General features: G+C 38.5%; 2 protein-coding genes across 4 annotated transcripts; one reads left to right on the plus strand and one right to left on the minus strand.

The window, feature by feature from the left end:
- Positions 1–2,676: 2,676 nt before the first annotated feature.
- On the minus strand, positions 2,677–20,495 carry LOC123309518 (ras association domain-containing protein 8). Of its 2 annotated transcripts, none has more exons than XM_044892676.1 (9): positions 20,355–20,495; positions 20,039–20,241; positions 19,807–19,979; positions 19,480–19,750; positions 19,149–19,295; positions 6,406–6,522; positions 6,215–6,354; positions 5,982–6,156; positions 2,677–4,613 (listed from the first exon to the last, which is right to left on the minus strand). In XM_044892676.1, exons 2-9 carry the CDS (start codon positions 20,219–20,221, stop codon positions 4,383–4,385), a joined length of 1,437 nt encoding a protein of 478 aa, XP_044748611.1. In that variant the 5' UTR covers positions 20,222–20,241; positions 20,355–20,495; the 3' UTR covers positions 2,677–4,382. The 2 variants fall into 2 exon arrangements, with proteins under 2 accessions (XP_044748611.1, XP_044748610.1); XM_044892675.1 differs by having other exon boundaries at positions 20,307–20,466.
- Positions 8,206–12,113, plus strand: LOC123309517. 2 transcript variants are annotated; one of them, XM_044892674.1, is made up of 3 exons: positions 8,206–8,274; positions 9,887–11,386; positions 11,457–12,113. In XM_044892674.1, the coding sequence occupies exons 2-3, from the start codon at positions 9,890–9,892 to the stop codon at positions 12,084–12,086; spliced, it is 2,127 nt and encodes a 708-aa protein (XP_044748609.1). In that variant the 5' UTR covers positions 8,206–8,274; positions 9,887–9,889; the 3' UTR covers positions 12,087–12,113. The 2 variants fall into 2 exon arrangements, with proteins under 2 accessions (XP_044748609.1, XP_044748608.1); XM_044892673.1 differs by lacking the exon at positions 8,206–8,274 and having other exon boundaries at positions 9,743–11,386.
- Positions 20,496–21,570: the final 1,075 nt, after the last annotated feature.

Below are 21,570 nucleotides of genomic sequence, written 5' to 3' on the forward strand. Positions count from 1 at the left end.
AGCCGTCTCCTACATAGGTCTTGGAGTCTGGTAAAGGGTAATCTAGGGTAAGCAATTATCCCATGAGAGGAACATTAAAGAATATTATTATTATTGAGTTCAATGGAGAGGAAAGTTGAAAGCAAATCAGTTAGACAAAGAATTGTAGAACAATTTTCCTCGCTTGAACTTTCTAAGCCGCGCCCAATTGAAATGAAAGCCAGTAACCGGTGCTCAGTTGCACTTGCACTAATTCAGTCACGTAATTCGTTGAGGAGAAATATTTGTTCTCTTTATTTCGCGTCTGGTTTTGTTCATACATCTTCGTTCCACTCATCTATTTGCTACCTGAAAACAAATTTTGCAGACGTCGCATGTGTGCAAACCAAGTAATGGTATAAATAAGAGGTTTCACTTTGTCAATTTGCAGGGCAAGATATGACTCAGAAACAGAGGAGAGACGCTACGCGCCTGGAATACTGCGCCCCGCGGTTCACTACAGTAAAACGAGCTTTCGTTTTCGTACCCTTCCACTATCCAGGAAACACTTAAGGGCATTGGAACGCAACTGACCTTAAAAAATTTAGTGTACGTGGTATCTAGGTTCATTAGGAATTAAAAAAAGACGTAAGCGCAGAAACTATGTTTTTCTTGTTGCCAAGTGGCTTCAGACGAGCCGAGTTGATGGACGAACCCCCTTACTATAAATTTGAAGAAGTGCCAAAAACCTCCTAACTTCACGTCGGCGTTTTTCTTATTGTTATTGTTTACAACAATTTTAAAATTATTAACTATTAACAGATTGCTGGGTGTGTTGGTCGGATCAACCAAACCTACCATCGCGGCTAAAGCGGTCTATTGTAGTACACAGACAAAAGCCCATACAGCTAAACCTCTCCCTCTAATCCCATCATACTCAGAAATGAGAAGATGTTAAAGGGGAGGTAATTCTCGAGTTCCTCTAGATTCAGCTTGGGAGAGCCAAAAACTCCAAGTCTGACCCTGTCTGCCGCTGGGCACAGTGAATGTGCGCAATCGTTTCGTCCTCATCTAGGCAGAGCCTGCAGAGCGATTCATTGACGATGCTTAGTTTGTAAGTGAGCTCTGAGCCTGCAATGTCCCGTGAAGACCGCCATTATAGATCTCAGATTGGTTCTAGAAAATCCTAGCCATCGACTGGTGTATGGACTAGGAGATATTGAAATGGCCCTGTGAGAGTGACGCAGTCCAGTACGGTTACGCCAGTATTTCAGGACCATTTGCCTTATCCAGCTGTTGTTCGGTTCCCTGATTAAGGAATTAGAAATTCCTATAGTTGGTTATTCCGGGCCAATAAGCGCTGAAGACTGAGTGTCCAGGAACTCTAATAAGATGCAGTCTGTTGCGACTTCCCAATTTGGCCAGCTTAGATCTGCATTCGAGAAGCTGCGTGCTGAATTGCTTGACTATCCGTTAGGATTTTCATTGACCTACCCTTCCAACCCAAGTCAAGGATGGTGATTGGCGCATAGATCAATGGCGAAGATTTCCGGAGGAATGCTGTCGCCGACCTGCCCAGACTAGCACCATTGAGTATTAAACCCACAGTGGGTTTAATACTCAATGCTAGCACTGAGTTTTGTCAGTGGTCTACGACTGTAGACTCCGTCTCTTTGGTTCTGGAGCCATCAGTGAACCAACAAGGTCCTTGTAAATAGAATTCCTTGAGACCATTGAACTCTAAAAGAACTGGAAGGGCCTCTTAGGTACCGAAATACGACGAAGAGTGTGTCCAACTGAGACGGAAGATGTAGAGCAACCCATCTCTTTCTAATAGTTCGGCAACCAATTGAATAACCGCATCAGACGTCGGACGCAGCAGTCGTCTCATTTCAACGCCCCAGGTTGTTTTTGTTTACATCGTTATAAACCAATTGAAAGAGCGCAGAGAGAGATATATTGCTCTACATCTTCCCTTTCAGTCTTCCTCAGATTGCCTGCACCGAGATGCCATTCCAGTTCTTTTAGAGTTCAATGCTTGTGACAGACTCATTAGTTTCTACTTGGAATCAGAGAACTGATAGTTCTGACTGTGCTGGTTCTGGTGATTATTTGGTCAGTTCTCATGCCCATCACCTCGTCCGTCTCCAGTTGGGCTACGAGCCGATTGAGTCCGAAAATTAGTTTGTCAGGCTCATTTACGGTAAGGTGGTGGAGCCTGTGAATTGCTAGTCTTGCCTCTCCCTGGAAAAGAATGTGAAGGGGAGGGAGGTTCAGTAGCATCTCCATGGATAAAGTTGGAGTAGAACGGAATGCCGTTGTCCAAAGTCTCGAACGTATGTTTTAGATTTGAATGTGTTCTGTGTAGGACCACCAGGCGATGCAGCCGTAGGTGATTATTGTTCTTATCACCGTGCTGCTTAGGCGCTATTCCCCGAGTTTTTCCACAAATCCTTTGACAGGCTGATAGAAGGTGCCTGGAGTTGTGGATGACTATATTCACAAGGCAGTTCCAGTGAAGCTTCTTATCCAGGGTAATACCCAGATATTTAGCTTCGTCCACAAGTGGAATAGACTCGCCATAGAGAATAGGAGGAGAAATTTTAAATTTTCTCCTCCAGTTGGATGGTATGAAGTTGCATGCCAACCTGGATCTAAAAAGCCTAATAATAATCATTCACTATAGATTTGGGAGAAAAAAAAATTGAATGAGACAAATTTCTCGTTGAAACTCTCAATATATTTTTCAAGAATATGCAGCAAACAATGGCAGTGTGAAAAAAATTCTCCATACTAGTGTTCCAGACAAAAGTTGATACATTTTTGAAATTTAAAAATCCAATCACCTAACAATAAATAACATCAATAACTTACTTACAAATAACATGGCTTATTCTTATATGCTGTGATAGTTTTAAATGAAACTTCAGACTTATATTTGTTTGAAATCAAATCAAAATACATTATATTAAAATCATTATTCTATAAGTGGGTCATAAAAATAAAAATATCGGAGTTTCTGAAATTTAGTGACGGCTCTAACACATTTGCAGGACGATTGATTATAAATGCCTCTCAACTTTACTTTTGTGCCACTCTAAAAAAAAGTTTATACTGGGTGTGAACCCACTTTTTTAACATCATACATAGGATATTCAGAATTGTATGCAAAATCAAAATATACGATAAAAAATTAAAGTCATGGCCAGACTTTCTGAAACACCCTGTAAGATTAAATTTATTTTTTAATTGATATAAAATCATAAAACTTTCGTACGAAACTTTTTTTTACGCAGTGGCAAAAAAGGTTTTAAATGGGGCCGCATTTACACTCAATCCCTGTATAAACACTCTTTGATTTGATTAACGCTAAATGTTCTCCGAATTGTGATAACGTATTGCACAGTATTTCAATTTTTTTAAACAGAAAATATATTTTGTCGAGTCATTTCAACAAATAATAAATATACATAAAACTGTTGCAGTTATATATCATCTATATATATCTAGGTATTCTATGAATATATATCCAATTTTAATACAATTAAAATAATAAGAATAGGTTAAATCCTATTTCTTTGACTCATTTATTCACGTAGACAAATATCACATCAAACTAATGTATATTGTGATAACTGAAGAAGTATAAAATAAATTTTGTGAATTTACATTAAATCAACTTGCAGATATACTGATGGCAAAAACCATTATTATAAACAAGAGGAAATTGAAAGGAGGCGAGAAAAGAGATCGGATTTACTCGGAGACACAGGAGTGTTGCCACAGCCTACGTCACACTAGCGCACATCGGTTTAGTTATCATAAAATTAGGCTTTATCTGACCACCCCATACGTCATCACCCTCCCGAAAGTCTCTGAACTGAATTGATCCTCCTTTTTATATCCTCTTGGTTAACAATAATGCGATTGACAACTATGTGATGGTTAGATTTTTAACGAATTGTCAAATTCGTTAAGTTACTGTAGGGCAGACAAAATTTTATAAACACTGGTTCTTAGAAACGTTTTGCCTGCCCCAAGTTAACCAACAGCAACCGGCAACGAACGATTTTATTACGTCAGAGCTTTGTGTAGGAATAGATCTAATCACTTCTATTGAATTTGAGTTTAGCGAAGAATAACTAGAAGTTATTTCTCAAAGACCAAATTTTTCAATTTAAAGAGTGCAAAATTATTTAGATAAAATTTTTTTTATAGCTGTTTGTGTCCCGATAAAATATTTTTTGGTATGCGTGATATGCAGGAAGCAATTGAAGAGAATATTTGTTCTTGAAAACTAAATAATCACTGCTGAATGCTCATATTTTGTGTGAATGAAAATATAAAAACGTCTTTTCCTAAAACGTGATCCCAAAGATTTTTTCTGAATTTTGAGCGATATGTGTAAGATTAACATCAGGTTTTCAAACCCATACACCATGTGGATTTTTATTTGTAGGTACTGCGTTCTCCAGCTGTCTTGGAGATCCTATCATTTTCCTTGTACTACCCGCCTTAGATGGTCCTTCAACAATTTGTCTTATATCTTCAGAAGGAACAGCGATTAGACTTTCAAGGTTAGCTTCTTTCATCTCATCAACTAAATGTTCGACTTGCCGCTTTTTTTCAACGATTGCAGCTTCCAGAGCAGCTACCTATTATACCAATTTAAGTTTTGTTTATAAGTATGATGAGACTATACAAGGAGTGAGTGAAAAGTTATATCATTGTATAAAGACCACATACTTCTGATCTTTATACAATGGTTATATAATGCGATATGTAGTGAAAGTATTGTCAAAATGAAACTTTATATTTTGGAAATCATAATTTCGACAAAAAAATTACCTTTGGTTAATCAACCGGCCCATGTAAAGAGAATTGTTTAACTGAAATGGGTGATAGTGAGACTGTGTTTCAAGCCTGATTTTCCAATAATCTACTAATTTTTCTAATTTCCATCATTTGAAGGAAAAGTGTAAAGTTCCATGTTGGTGTGCCTAAAATATTTTCAGACCGCTGCAACTTCCGGTTAAACCGAAAACAGCCTACAACTTTCTTATTTCAGATGGCACACCCAGGCATCGTTAGATAGTTGAATTCATGACAATTGCAACAGTGTTCCACACCTTGGGTATAAACTCAACGGTTTACGAGTTATTTGGATTCTTATGAAAAAAATGGAGAAAACAGGAGATCACATTTTTTGGAATATCTCTGGTAAGCAGGATTTTTTCAAAGAGATCTTTACCATTTTAAATTTCTCTATTATTTAGTATTTTAACACTGTTTGCTGCAAGTAAAATGTATAGGGTGTTTATGAGCAGATGATCAAGTTGGTCACAAGATAGATAGGTACAGGGTGTGCCTTTTTAAATAGGAAGCGATTGTTTCCGGTATGCCGGAGATCTATGAAAATATCTTAGGAAAAAAGTTCAAAGTAAAAAATCCCAACATGCAAATTTTCAGCACAAAATTATGATTAGTTCTCCATAAATGATTAATAGACCATCGAGGTGAATCAACCTTTGTATAAACGATTTTCAAGAAAGAAAAACGAAAGTGCTGGGCTTAATCCCGGAATCTTCATTTTGAGGAGAATTCGAAAGATTTGCGTGAAAATTTCAAAAGCGCAACTTAGTACACAAAGTAGCACAATGTTTTAATTCGAAAAAAACAAAAGAGCTAGGCTAACTTTCTTCATTTTCGCGATTTCCCGGAAAATTCGGTGAATTTCGTTGAAGATATTTGAAGTATAAGTCAGCACAGATTTTCGAGATGACAAAATTTTTTTTTTCATTTTCGATTATTTCGGAAACAAAAGGAAATTTTGCAAAAATTCGTCCAACTCGTTACATGTATAGCACCTTATATTTGAGCCATTAAATCCCAAATGAAAAGTGTTGGGCTGGTCCATTTGATACATTTTGTAAAATATCTCGAGAACCACATGGAAAAAACAATTTCAACAGCACATTTTTTTTTATCGAAAAGAACTGGTATAGATTTAAACAAATAATTACCTCTTTCTTCAACGTTTCAGCAGTCAAGTGATGTAACTCTGTACTTTGTTTGGCTAAATCGATGTCTTTTTCGAGTCTTTCCATTTCAGCAAGTAAAGTTTTCTCAAATTGTTTCCTGGATTCAGATTTTCTCATCTGCATCCTCTGTTCCATCTGATACTCATCCATCAGCAGTCTGAAATTCGATTATTCAATAAAGATTTGATCTTATCGAATATCTGTAATAATTTTACCTCATTTTATTTTTACATTGCAAAAGTTCCGTTTCACAATTCGCCAATTTGGACCTCAACAAAGTAATTTCCGACATCAATGTTTTTTCTTGCTGCTTGACTATTTCATTTTCTTCCTCTAGAGAGCTGAGAGCTTGTATCTGAGAAAAATTCTTTGTAGATAAAGTTTTAGAAAAATGTGAAAAACTTACTTGCTCTTGGTTTATTTTACTAGTATTGGTAATCGCAATGAGTTCCTGAGCAATATATTCTAATTGCCGCTGTTTTTCTCTTTCTTTTGATTCCCAAAATACTATTTCAGCATCATACTGAAATTAATTTGTTTTATTATATGTGAAATGTTAACAAGATTAAAAGTAGATCTATCTTCAAGGTGGATCTGAAGATCAATAGATTCAATGCCTCTTTACCCAGAGGATTTAAAAGCGCCAGAAGCATGGTGCTTCATGAGTTTATGAAAACTTTTATTACTATTATTATTATTTGATCCTATTAGCCTTTCGGGAACTGCGACCATGTACATCTACTCATTCATAGGAACCCAAGGAGGTCGTCAATGGTGTTGATAAAACCGACAACATCCTTAGGGGACTTGGCCGTTACCTCGTGGGTATCCAGGACCAGTTTCCTCATGCAAGTGGTTCTTAGATCCGCCAGGTCTGGACACTTGTATACCATGTGCTCAGCTATTTCTGGTTCTGATCCACAGAGCCTACAAATCTCATCTGCTGACTATCCCATACGGTACAAATGATATTTGTACGGACAGTGCCCTGTCAGCAGTCCCACCATCACCCGAAGCTCAGCTCGTGATAGCTTTAGCAGTTTTCTGGTATAGGTCGGTGAAATCATCACGAATTTCTTTGACTGAGTAAGTCAAGAAGTGTTTCTCCAGAGGATTATTCTGTTGTTCCATACCCATTGATGGACCGTTGCCTTACATTGGTATTTTCCAAGCCTACAGAAAGGCTCAGGTCCAGCAGGTGTTAACCTTGATGATCCTTTTGCAAGTTTATCGGCTTTCAACACCACAATGCCCTGTTGCCCATAGAAGAGTAACTTTGCTGTCTCTGGCCAGTTGCTTTATGGTATTGTGCACTCCCATTTCAGCAGAGATCTCTGGGAGTATGATTCCAGGGAACTAAGCGTCGCCTAGCTGTCCGTGGTGATATAGATATACACCCTTTTGAGGTTCATTTTAAGACACTCCTGAGTGCATACGTAAATAGCCAGTGCCTCGGTCTGTAAAATAGAGGGTTCACTTCCCAGGGCTTTACAGATTTCTGATTTTGATCCATCAGTAAACCACATGGATGACTTTTTGTCCAAACGATTTATGAAACTTATTGCACTAGGACGGTCAGCTATGACCGTTTCAAAGGGCGCTTCGAAATTGAAGATGATTGTCATAACATACGATGGTTTTGCCAAGAGGTTTGAGTCCAGTTGATTCAATAGACGTTTTCGAAATTGTTAGTCGTAAGAATAACATAACCAAATATTTGATGATTTTATTCTCAGAGGGTCTCAGATTAATTTCTCTGGGTCTCTGTTTCAACGTAATACTTGGAGTTTATCTAGCTTTGCTTGAATTTGTTGGCGTTTGTCATATATTTTATTATTTGTGATGTGCCATTCAAGTGAGCAAGAGGAAAATTGAAGGTATAGTAGCATTAGCTAATGAAATAACACATGTCACATTGTGCCGAATTCTGTTCTCTTTCCATAATTATTACTGTTAAAAATTGGAGTAATTTTTAACCCATCTCTACACTCAGTGCACATCTCAATCAACTCAGTGACTGCGTTTATCGTTACATGCTTCTGTGAACGTAACCTTTAAATCGCTGTCAATCAGCTGTTCAAAAAAAACCGGTGGAACCTGTTGAATCTGCTCAATTTAATTCATTCTCTTTAGATTCTTCGTTCGCTCAAGTGAATTGGAACTTGGTCTAAATTCTTAACGTGATTTTTAGTGCACTCTCAACTTTTTTCAATCAGCTCAAATCTAATAATATTATTTTATATTATACTAATCAATCGATCAACATCTCAAAAAGGTACAGTATTTTTTTCACTCAACAAAAAATGTAATCATTTTTGCATGTGTCACGTTAGAATATCATTCTACATAATTTTCCTCTCAACATTCACTCCATCGCTATGCATTTTCTCAAAATTACATTTGAAATATTCTGTTCTACATCTCTATATCATGTCTGCATGTATATTTTCTCAATTTTCCCCGAATCTCTCAATCAACCACGTGCTCAATGTACCTAACTGCTTCAACCCTCTCAAAAAGCATCGATATTCCATTCGTTTAAAATCACATCATCTCGAAAACACTCACATTCTAATTTCTCTAATTTTAGCACCAAGTTCACATTTCACACCACTCTATTAGAAGCTCATATACTTGTATTCACTCTCATTTTGTATATATGTCACCTCAGATTATCTTTACACCTCTTACGATCAGACTTCTCAGGCCTCTTAAGTTTCAGGTACCTCTACGCTCAAGTTGGACACTTCGAAGGCTTCTCATAGACCAGATCGAAATCCATCTCACTACACTCAGCACTCCGAACAAAGGAATACACTCAATTAACTCTCTTGGACAGACTGGTTTGTGATAACGCTCGATGAGGTCCAACCTGATTTCAACTCAATAAGTATAATTTATTATAAACTTTTGCATGTCTCTATTACCTGAAACTTATGATACTTTATTTCTATTCTCTAACGTTATGAACTGCTCTTCTTGTTTCATCTCAATTATGAATACTATTCATTAATTCTTTCTACGTTTACAATATTTCATTTCTCTACATTGCATTTGTAACATAACTCACCTCAATTTATGTACTCTCATACAACACCTTCTGCTTTTCTAATAGATTTGCTATTCCTGTAAGCGTTGGTAATCATCTCTCTACATTACATTTGTAACACAACTCACCTCAATTTATGTACTCTCATAAAACACCTTCTGCTTTTCTAATAGATTTGCTATTCCTGTAAGCGTTGGTAATCATCTCTCTCTCTCATTCTGTCTCATTACACCTGTCTCAATACATTACATATCTCTAACTTCTCAAGTTGTCACTGCAACCTTCTGTTTTTCTGATAGCGAGACAGTTTATGAAATCGTAAACTCTATCACTGTAAACGTTGTGCTTGCATGATAACACTCACATCAATTCATAACTATCAAGCTCAATTATTATGCAACTCAAAATACATAAACACGTTTTGATGCAAATCTATCTCAATTCTCTCAATTCTTATCAAATACATAATAATTGATCTTGTTACTCGATACATGAAATTCACTCAACCTGCTCTTTCTCTCAAGCAAATACAACGTTGATTTTCTCATTGAAACATTTCTTTCAAATTCTCTCAATAACTTCTCAATACTTGTAAATAGGTTCACTCTGTTTAGATGTTGTATATAATTTTACTTCATGCGAGTGTCTATTTATTATGTGACGTGTTTGATATACAATAAAGATTTTATTTTACCATCTCCAACTCAATCATTTGGTAACAGTCCACTTTTAAGTAATTGCCAAAAATCTCAACACCCAGATTTTTGAACATTTGGTCCTTCGAGCCGGATGGTTGAGTTGGAATAATCATTCATTCATATCACATTCTTCTCAAAAGGTCATGTCTCAAAAGTCGGGAAGATCTTCTCCATCTCCAAAAGAGGATGACGCTCAACTCCAGGTCCCTCCTACTCGATCATCCAGATCTTCCACATCTTCGCAGCCTGATGTGGGACCTCAAACTCGCTCGGCTGGTCTTCCCACCAACCTCAAATTGAAAGTCACCACTCAAATGAGTAGATTGCAACTCATGAAGGACATCTTCTCCAAGCTGTCCAACATCTCAACATGGACTGTGCAAGACCTGTCACACACTCAAGAACAGCTGCAAGACCTTCATAAGAGCTTCTCAAAGACTCACTCGTATTTTGAGTCAGCGTGGCCTGAGTCTTGTCTCGACCACGAATACTTCGCATCCTCAGTCTTCTTCGAGGAATACTCTCTATACCAATCAGCCATCTCGAAATTGATACAACTCAATATGTCACTCAATCCTGTGGATTCACAGCCATCCACTTCTGCTCAAGCCCCTCAGCCTTCTCAAACTCGTCCTCGATTGCCTGACATCTCAATTCCCACCTTCTCAGGCGACTTCTCAAAATGGCCTGCCTTCCGAGACCTTTTTCAATCACTCGTCATCAATAGCACCTCAATCTCTGACATTGAAAGGTTGCATTACCTTCGAACATGTCTCTCTCACGAACCTCTCGACACCATCTCCAGTCTTCCCTTAACGGAAGTCTCGTTCCCCATAGCTTGGAAGAAGCTTATGGATAAATATGAAAATAAAAGGCTGCTCCTCTCTTCTCAATACTCAAAACTTCTCTCATTCTCATTGGCGAATCAGAAAAATTCTACCGCCTCATCTCTTCGTCAATTTATTGACAGCATCGTCAATCCTCTCCAAAGTTTGAAAGCTCTAGGTGAAGATCTAGAGCAGAACAATAATCTTTTGGTGTTCCATATCATCAATCGTATGGATCACGCCTCTCGCACTCATTGGGAAACTCTCATCTCCTCTAATAACGAATTTCCCTCCTTCGCTCAGTTGATGGAGTTCCTCCAATCTCGCTCCAGAGCTCTAGAATGGACTGAGTCCAACCAGAGACAGTCACCTCAAGAATCATCTCGCTCTCGCACAACAGTGCACACAATCGCTCAAAAGGTTACTGCTCCAATTAAACCTTCTCCTCCACTCATCTCAAGCAAACCGGCCTCCTCGAACACTCCAATCTCAAAAGTCTCTTCTATGCCCGGCTACACCTGCGATGATTGTGGACGCGACCACTTCGTTGCAGATTGCCCTCGCTTCTCCAAGCGCTCACCTCAGGAAAAAGCTGATGTGGTGTTACTTCGCATCCTCTGCTCCAACTGCCTCGGTAGACATCATCGCCACTCTTGCAGAACGACAAAGATCTGCAAAATCTGTGGAAGTCGTCATCATACACTTCTACATGATGCTCCTCTCAGCAGTAAACCACACTGCAAAGTTCCACCGGTACCCCCTCGAGTGCTTCCACAATACGCTCTCACATCTCAAAAATCTGCTCAAAGGGAGGTGAGTTCTAGCAACTCAGCTCTAAAGCCTTCAAAATAGTTCGAAGAAGCGTTGAATTATTTTTCTCCAGCTACCTCAACCACGACTCAACACTCTCCTCGCCACTGCCATCGCCCATCTCATCACCTCAACAGGATCACACACGGTTCGACTACTCATCGACAGTGGATCCGAGCTGACCTTCATCTCTCAAGATCTAGCCAGAAAACTCAACATCTCTAGAAGGAAGTCGCATGTTGTAATTGTGGGAATTCATGGAAAGACTTCTAAGACACAAGGATCTCTCGCCCTCACTCTCAAGTCGACGTATGACCATCAAACCATAAATATTGATGCTCACATTCTTTCATCATCTTTCTCTAATTTGCCTTCCTTCTATACATGTTTTCAGCAATCTCTACATCTCCAGCATCTCAAGTTAGCTGATCCAGAATACCACATCTCAAGAGCCATCGACATCATTTTGGGTGCTGATGTATATGGCTCAGTTGTTCTTCCTCAGATGAAAAACGGCCCTCCATCATCTCCAATCGCGCAACTCTCAATCTTCGGCTGGCTAATCCTAGGCCCTGTGTGTCAAGAACAGGAACGCCTTCCAATTCAATCTCCAATGTTTCACACCATCTCACAACAGTCACATACGGAACTAGATCAGCTCAATTTTTGGCAATCAGAGTTCTTCTCCAACTTCTCAAGATGAGGGTCACAACTTTCCACTAGCCATTCCTCCACTAACGAAAGGTCGTTATGTTGATGATATTTGTGGTGGAGCAGATACTGAACATCAACTTCTCGAAATTGCCAAACAACTCCAGAACCTTTGCATGGCGGCCGGCCTTCCGCTAGCAAAATGGCAGTCAAACGTCTCAAGTCTCTCTCACGTCATTCAAGAGGAAGAATCAACACCAACTCCAATCTCATTCGATGAAGGTTCTCACTCAACTAAAGTGTTAGGTCTAATCTGGTACCCTCAAGAAGACTATTTCACTTTTAAAGTCAGCTCCAATCTATCTGGGTCTTTGATCTCCAAGCGATCAGTTCTATCTCATATTGCTAAAATATTTGATCCACTCGGTTTAGTCTCCCCTGTTACGATTAGGGCTAAAATGTTGTTGCAGGAATTATGGCTCCAAAAGTTATCATGGGACGAACCTCTACCTCAACTACTCCAACAGAAATGGTACGACATCAGTGAAGATCTCTCCAAGCTGGCCAGCATCACAATTCCAAGATGGATTAACACTCAAGAGGGTTCTTTCATTCAACTCCACGGCTTCTCTGATGCATCTCAACTCGCCATTTCAGCCGTTCTCTACCTTCTCGTTCGAACTCCGTCCAAGGAATGCAAAGTTACAATGCTTTGCTCCAAAACCAAAGTATCGCCTTTAAAACCACTCACAATCCCGAGACTCGAATTATCAGCTGCTCTTCTTCTCTCTCGACTCGTTAATTATGCGCATAATGTTTTAGCTCTCAACATTCACTCAACCACTCTATGGACGGACTCCTCAATCACTCTAGCTTGGATCAACACTCACCCTTCACGTTGGAAGGACTTTGTACGGAACAGAGTTGCAACAATCCAAGATCTAACTCCAAGGGCCCATTGGAGGTATATTTCCGGCAAAGACAATCCTGCTGACTGTGCATCACGAGGGTTAACTTCATCTCAACTTCGCAACCACTCGCTATGGTGGACGGGACCACCATGGCTTTCCAAGTCAGAAGATTCATGGCCTAATCGTCAGCCGGCACCGACAACCGACCATGAATCAGAAGCAAGACCAGCCATCTCCATACTCACCTCCACTACGTCAGACTACTCATGGGATCTCATCTACAGGTATTCCAATTTGAATAAATTGTTGAGAATTACCTCTATTTGTTCAAAGGTTCTCGCACGACTCCAACGCAAGCTGGATCCAGCACACCTCACACACCTGACTTCAACTGACTTGGAAGCATCTCGAATTTTTTGGATAAAGGCAACTCAAAAAGTCTACTTTCCACATGAACTCAAGGCTCTTCAATCACAGACTCCACTTCACTCTTCTCATGTATTCAGTAGACTTACTGCATTCCTCGACAACAATGGTGTAATTCGTGTAGGCGGACGAATTTCCCATTCTCAACTCGACCCAGATAGCAAGCATCCAATTATTCTTCCTCGACACTCTCAATTTACTTCTTTGGTTATAGATGAAACTCACCGAAAAACTCTACATGGAGGCACTCAACTCACTCTAGCCACGATACGTCAAAAGTATTGGATCATTGGAGGAAGAGCCCCAGTTAAATCCCATATACTGAAATGTGTTCTGTGTGCAAGGCACCGTGGTGTTCGCGCTCAACAACTCATGGGACAGCTACCAGCATCTCGAGTGCAGCCATCTCGTCCATTCCTCCACACCGGTGTAGATTATGCTGGTCCACTCACTCTCAAGACATGGAAAGGAAGGGGTTCCAAAACACACAAAGGCTGGGTTTGTGTCTTCGTCTGCTTTGCCTCCTCAGCAGTTCATCTCGAAGTTGTAAGCGATTATTCAACTGATTCCTTTCTCGCTGCCTTTCGCAGGTTCACAGCAAGACGAGGAATATGTCACACTCTATACTCGGACTGTGGAACCACCTTCATCGGCGCAGACACCGCTCTCAAGGAACTTTTCACCAAGGCTTCCAGTCAAAATCAGACCCTCTCCAATCTACTCCTCAATGAAGGCACTACATGGTGTTTCAACCCCCCAGCAGCTCCTCATATGGGTGGAAAATGGGAGGCTGTCGTCAAGTCATTCAAGCACCACTTCATTCGAACTGTCAAGGATGTATCCTTCACATTAGAAGAAATAATGACTCTAACTTCTCAAATCGAAGCTATTCTCAACTCAAGACCGCTCGAACCGCTCAGTGACGACCCTGACGATTGCGTAGCTCTCACACCTGGACATCTCCTCATAGGCGCTCCATTAACAGCTGTTCCAGAACCATCTCTTGAACATCTCTCCACCTCTCGACTCTCAAGATGGCAATTTGTTCAACAACGAACTCAACAGTTTTGGACACAATGGTCATCACAATATTTGCAACGCCAGCTATCCATCTCAAAATGGCACCATCCTCGCAATGACGTAAAGGTTGGTTCTTTAGTTCTAATTACAGATGAACGTACACCTCCCTGCAAGTGGCCTTTGGCAAGAGTTCTCGATATGCACCCTGGGCATGACGGACTGACAAGAGTAGTCACCTTAAAGACTCCCACTACAACTCTACGTCGACCCGTTGCAAAGTTATGCATATTACCAATCCTGGTGGACTCTGAGGATTGAAAGCAGTCTTTTCGCTCCAGTTATGGGTGGATTGAGTAGCTCAGACACTGGAGTGATGGATTGCCTCAATTTCCTCACAACGAATAATTCACGAAGATTCACTCGATTATAATCAACTACGTTAATTATGGCGGCCGGAATGTTAAAAATTGGAGTAATTTTTAACCCATCTCTACACTCAGTGCACATCTCAATCAACTCAGTGACTGCGTTTATCGTTACATGCTTCTGTGAACGTAACCTTTAAATCGCTGTCAATCAGCTGTTCAAAAAAAACCGGTGGAACCTGTTGAATCTGCTCAATTTAATTCATTCTCTTTAGATTCTTCGTTCGCTCAAGTGAATTGGAACTTGGTCTAAATTCTTAACGTGATTTTTAGTGCACTCTCAACTTTTTTCAATCAGCTCAAATCTAATAATATTATTTTATATTATACTAATCAATCGATCAACATCTCAAAAAGGTACAGTATTTTTTTCACTCAACAAAAAATGTAATCATTTTTGCATGTGTCACGTTAGAATATCATTCTACATAATTTTCCTCTCAACATTCACTCCATCGCTATGCATTTTCTCAAAATTACATTTGAAATATTCTGTTCTACATCTCTATATCATGTCTGCATGTATATTTTCTCAATTTTCCCCGAATCTCTCAATCAACCACGTGCTCAATGTACCTAACTGCTTCAACCCTCTCAAAAAGCATCGATATTCCATTCGTTTAAAATCACATCATCTCGAAAACACTCACATTCTAATTTCTCTAATTTTAGCACCAAGTTCACATTTCACACCACTCTATTAGAAGCTCATATACTTGTATTCACTCTCATTTTGTATATATGTCACCTCAGATTATCTTTACACCTCTTACGATCAGACTTCTCAGGCCTCTTAAGTTTCAGGTACCTCTACGCTCAAGTTGGACACTTCGAAGGCTTCTCATAGACCAGATCGAAATCCATCTCACTACACTCAGCACTCCGAACAAAGGAATACACTCAATTAACTCTCTTGGACAGACTGGTTTGTGATAATGCTCGAGGAGGTCCAACCTGATTTCAACTCAATAAGTATAATTTATTATAAACTTTTGCATGTCTCTATTACCTGAAACTTATGATACTTTATTTCTATTCTCTAACGTTATGAACTGCTCTTCTTGTTTCATCTCAATTATGAATACTATTCATTAATTCTTTCTACGTTTACAATATTTCATTTCTCTACATTGCATTTGTAACATAACTCACCTCAATTTATGTACTCTCATACAACACCTTCTGCTTTTCTAATAGATTTGCTATTCCTGTAAGCGTTGGTAATCATCTCTCTACATTACATTTGTAACACAACTCACCTCAATTTATGTACTCTCATAAAACACCTTCTGCTTTTCTAATAGATTTGCTATTCCTGTAAGCGTTGGTAATCATCTCTCTCTCTCATTCTGTCTCATTACACCTGTCTCAATACATTACATATCTCTAACTTCTCAAGTTGTCACTGCAACCTTCTGTTTTTCTGATAGCGAGACAGTTTATGAAATCGTAAACTCTATCACTGTAAACGTTGTGCTTGCATGATAACACTCACATCAATTCATAACTATCAAGCTCAATTATTATGCAACTCAAAATACATAAACACGTTTTGATGCAAATCTATCTCAATTCTCTCAATTCTTATCAAATACATAATAATTGATCTTGTTACTCGATACATGAAATTCACTCAACCTGCTCTTTCTCTCAAGCAAATACAACGTTGATTTTCTCATTGAAACATTTCTTTCAAATTCTCTCAATAACTTCTCAATACTTGTAAATAGGTTCACTCTGTTTAGATGTTGTATATAATTTTACTTCATGCGAGTGTCTATTTATTATGTGACGTGTTTGATATACAATAAAGATTTTATTTTACCATCTCCAACTCAATCATTTGGTAACAGTCCACTTTTAAGTAATTGCCAAAAATCTCAACACCCAGATTTTTGAACAATTACGCATAAAATATATAAAATTATTAAGTGTAGAGTAGAAAGGTTTATTTCCGCGTTTTTCAGATGCAAAACTTAAACTGCAGTGCGCATGCAATGACTCTAGCGATTCGAACAACCCTGCTTTTGTGTCGGGTTACGGCAGTGAACTCTAAAAGAACTGGAAGGGCCTCCTAGGTACCGAAATACGACGTAAAGTGTGTCTCATTGAGACGGAAGATGTAGAGCAACCAATCGAATAAGAACATCAGACGGCGGACGTAGCAGTCGTCTCACTTGAACGCCCCGGGTTGTTTTTGTTTACATCGTTATAAACCAATTGACAGAGCGCAGACAGAGATAGATTGCTCTACATCTTCCTTTTCAGTCTTCCTCAGTTTGCTTGCATCTAGATGCCGTTAGAGTTCTTTTAGAGTTCACTGGGTTACGGTAAATCAACCCGAGTCAGTGATCGAGTTAGCAGTACCGTACTTATCGAACACGGGTTGGATGTTCGGGTTAGGTAAACAAAAGCAACAAAAGGTAAGACATCGAATGAATCCGAGTAAGTTTCCGAAAACGCTTAATATCCTCATATGTCCAACCCAGTTTCCGGATAGGAGATTCCCGTTAAAGATATTCGTATTGCTTCTAGCAGGCTACATTTCCTCACATGTAGGTGTAGGGGAGGCAGATCAAGTATGACCTCAAGCGCTGCTGTAGGAGCTGTATGCATAGCTTCTGTAACACCAACACAGGCTGTTTCTGCAGCCGGCTGCGTGTGGTGAAGTCTTCGGTTTTTGTCCACCATGCTAGGGACGCATAGGTGACAATAGGACGTACTACTGCTGTGTATAGCCACAGTACCATTTTCGGTATGTCTTTCCGAAGAGTCTTGGCTCTAGAAAGAGTCTTTTCTATGTGTTTTCTCCAGTTGAGTCGGCTGTCCAGGATAACACCCACAGTCCCTGGCCATATTATTAGACGCATTGATTCGATGCAAAATCTCAATTAAACACGCTTTGAAATTTGTTATTAGGTTATTGGTTTTTGAATATTGAATTATTAAATTGAATGTATATGTTATATATACTTCATCTGTAAATGGTTTTCACATATAATATATCATATTCAATAAAAAATATTGATTTATTGATGATTAAACATGAAATTCTAATATTTTGCTGAGCCACCCTGTGTAGCTAAGAGAGCTTCATACTATCAATGCAGAATTGTTCGGTTTGCTGCATTCGAGGATGATGATTCTATATGTGGATTATCAAAATAACATGCGAACCTGCAGAATGCAAGACGTCCACTGGACGACATAGTACTGACTCATACTTTAGTACAGATACTACAACATCAAAAATAAATGCCAAATAGAACAATTTAATGAGAGTCGTAGATAAAACTGACATTCTGTGGAAATGAAATTCAAATATTCTGCTTTTTCCTCAGGCAATACCAGTAAATATAAAAAAAATCCTCAGTGCGTCTAATAAACTGGCCAGGGACTGTAGATATTTGCACTCATTGAAAAACTTCAGAGACTGGCTGTTCAGGACCGGCGCTCTGAAGTCGAGATTCCTTTTTCTTGTGAAAGTAATCACTGGTGTCTTCGAGAGATTGAGAGTTAGCCCCTCTACCTCGCACCACTTTTCGATAATCCTGAGAGCGGTTTGCATTAGGCTGCTCGGTAGGCCTTCATGCTTGCCTCTAACAGTCACAAAACTTTTATTAAAACACCAAAAATTTCTCCTTTCTTAATGTGAACAAACAACTACCACAGCTCTCTTCAACACTTTGTAAGGTGGCATACCATTGAGTGATCAAAATAACAGAAATATACCAATTTGAGCATCTTCTAAAATGAAGAAATCTACCAAGGAAATGTAGAGTTTTTCGTCGTGGAAACAAATAACAGCTAAAAGTCAATTCCTCCCTCATAACCTGAACCGAAATTCTTTTGAAAAATCCTCTTACCTAACAACAAAAAAATGTTTGAAAAGGGACCTGAATTTCGAGTAAATTTGAAAAAACTCGAAAATGGCCAATTCAATTCTCACCAAAATCAATCACGGTTCATCGATAGATTCAAAATAGCGAAGTAGATAAAATGGACTTCTTAACACCATGAATCCACATTATCCTGTCGAAGTTTAGCTAATAACTTAGAAATTGCGAGCTGTATAGTATTGACAAGAGATTACACAGATACATAGAAATTCATTTTACAGATTTTGAATTCAAGTCTTCTGAAATAGATTTTTCTTGAAAAACTTAGTTTTCCAAAATGTAAAGCCTAACAACCTTATAAGTTTCCCAGCAGTTTGTCCTTGTCAAGAAGGATTCTTGTTAATTCTGTATTAATGGCAATGAAAATATGAAAAAAATGGGAAAAAAAGCACAAAAAAGTCCTTGAACCGAAATTGATAGTATTTTTCCTTACCTTAGTAAGATCAGCTTGCTGATTTGTCAGTCTCTCCCTCTGGTAATTGATGAGTGTTATCAGTTCTCTATACTGAGCATTATATAACACAGATTCTTGTAACTTGTAACTATCATCTTTATATTTATTCGAAGATTTACTAGAATTCTAAAAAGCAGTAGGATTAGCATAGAGGTTTCATAGTCATAAAAAAAGCATTTAGGACAGTTTCAAAATAGTATATCAGCAGTGACTTGGGAAGCTATGTGTTAGTTCTCTTAAAATATATCACTGTGTTTTGAATCAACCCAGAACTGTCATAATTGCAAACCAAGCAGACCTATTAACTGACCTGTAATATGTTCGTTCTTTGTTTCTCTAGATTTACAGTAGAAGCAGGTGGGGGAGGATCTCTGTAAGGGGGAGGTGCTGGAGGATCTTTGTAAGGAGGAGCAATTCGATGACTAGGTGAACCAGACTTCTCTGATTCAGAATGATTGCTTCTCCTGGGAGAACTTTGAGGTGAAGGGGTATACGTATTTTTAACATCTATGCTGGGCGGTTTAACTTGTTGGATACCTTTAACTATACCTATGTTATCTGAACTAGAGTGATGACTCGAGCTGAAACATGGTTTTCATGAAGAACTTTTGTGAAGATATCTTCAGTAAGAACTCACTTGAAAGAATATTGCTTTGAACGTTCTTTACTATCATCAGAACTGGTACTTAGATTCAAAACTTGTGGTGTACTTGTATTATGTTGGGAGCCTTTGAGCTTAGTTGTAGATTTCTCATTCCATTGAAGTATAAATTGCACGTCATTCGAATATTCTCCCCATTTGTTCAAAATCTAAAAATATGACGATTATGAGGTAAATGAATGATATTTATTGCAAATTCTTTAGGCACCTTTAGAGGATGTTCTGACGGCGCCAAAAGCCTTTCGTTATTTCTCCATCTTTCTATAAGACTGAATCTACCAGATTTACCAGTAGCATGAGCTAGAGCAAAAACCACATCTTGGCAGGTTGTCGCTTCAGTAACACCACATACTATTCGTTGTATCCCTTCAACCCAAACCTTTAATTCCATCCTAGTGATTCATTGTGGAACTGAAAAATAATAAATAGATTTCTTGTAGATATTTTATGTATTATTTTTAATTATATGACTCAACATGAAGGGAAGATATAGAAGAGGCCTTCAATTTGGAACCTTGCATTACCAATAAATTTAAATTATACGTATGTTTCATTCATTTCCTGTTGATCTTTGGTTCTGAGTTATATATAATTTTTGATATTATTATGGTAAATAGTAAATAATTATCTACTTATGTTTCAGTTGGCGTATGTCAACATTTCATTCATAGACCTCTTTTCTTTTTCTTATGATGTCAATAAAAGGACTAATCTTCCGATTCCTCAACCAGCGAGTCAGTGAATTTAAATTATCATATGAATTCATTGTGCACAAGTACAGAAGACAGAAAATTATTCAATTTGGTGCTAATTATAATTATTTTGAATGTCAGCACATACTTATAACCAGAGAACACTAATAATCTGTACTTTAATTGTAGTTGGGAGCCCAAGAGGGAAATTTGGGATTTACTAGAGCATATTAGAATAATGTAAGGGGAGATACCTTGAATCCTGTAGAGTACCTCTACCCTCTACCAAAAATTAGTATTGCATATAGGGGAAATTGTCTAGGACAGCCTGTCAGAATAGTAAAAAAGAAGAAAATGTGTGGGAGGGCGCCAAACTTGCAAAAAAAGTCACGTGTACATTCTCGAGCGTTGTGCCTTTTTTTCTTATAGTGATACTAATGATTCAAGAATAACGGAAAAAGTATAATCGCTGACAGTTTCAGCAAGCCGAAACAATAAAAATTGGCCATAAAGGTCACAAAAATAAGATTTTTTTAAATAATCTCCTCTCCTGGGTTTCAAATTGTTTTCGCATTATCATGAAAGTTGTAGAGCATAACATTTTCTTAGAATTTTGGCCGATGCAATTTTTTATACGTCTGCGGACGTTTTTGAGATATATGTGTTGCTAACCTCCTCGCCCTTATCACCCTCTAGCTCTAAAATAGTTAAGGGTATGAGAAATTGCTTCAGACAGAAGTTGTAGAGAATTTTATTATCTACAACTTTCATAATGAATAAAAAACGATTAGAGGTACAGGAAGGGGGATATTTAAAAAAATGTTTTGTTATCATCTTAAAACTGTCAGATTGAGAAACCTCCCCCCCTGATTAGTGTCAGGTTGATAGGTCGACACCACGGATACTTAAACATCAAACACGTTTGTTTGAGTATCCGTAGGTCGAAACGTCTGCAAAACCCAGATTAACCATCTTTATGAAAATATTGAAAATCAGTCACGCTCGACTATGTACAAGTAACGATTTCCAGTGGCGGATTCACATATAT

This window comes from Coccinella septempunctata, chromosome 3 (assembly GCF_907165205.1).
Source record: "Coccinella septempunctata chromosome 3, icCocSept1.1, whole genome shotgun sequence".
Classification (NCBI taxonomy): domain Eukaryota; kingdom Metazoa; phylum Arthropoda; class Insecta; order Coleoptera; family Coccinellidae; genus Coccinella; species Coccinella septempunctata.

Coding starts and splice junctions, on each gene's coding strand:
- LOC123309517 (XM_044892674.1), top strand. CDS start 9,890: ATGTCTCAAAAGTCGGGAAGATCTTCTCCATCTCCAAAAGAGGATGAC. Junction 11,387..11,456: donor AAAAATCTGCTCAAAGGGAG/GTGAGTTCTAGC, acceptor ATTTTTCTCCAG/CTACCTCAACCACGACTCAA.
- LOC123309518 (XM_044892676.1), bottom strand. CDS start 20,221: ATGGAATTAAAGGTTTGGGTTGAAGGGATACAACGAATAGTATGTGGT. Junction 19,980..20,038: donor CGTCAGAACATCCTCTAAAG/GTGCCTAAAGAA, acceptor TCATATTTTTAG/ATTTTGAACAAATGGGGAGA. Junction 6,355..6,405: donor GTAAAATAAACCAAGAGCAA/GTAAGTTTTTCA, acceptor AATTTTTCTCAG/ATACAAGCTCTCAGCTCTCT.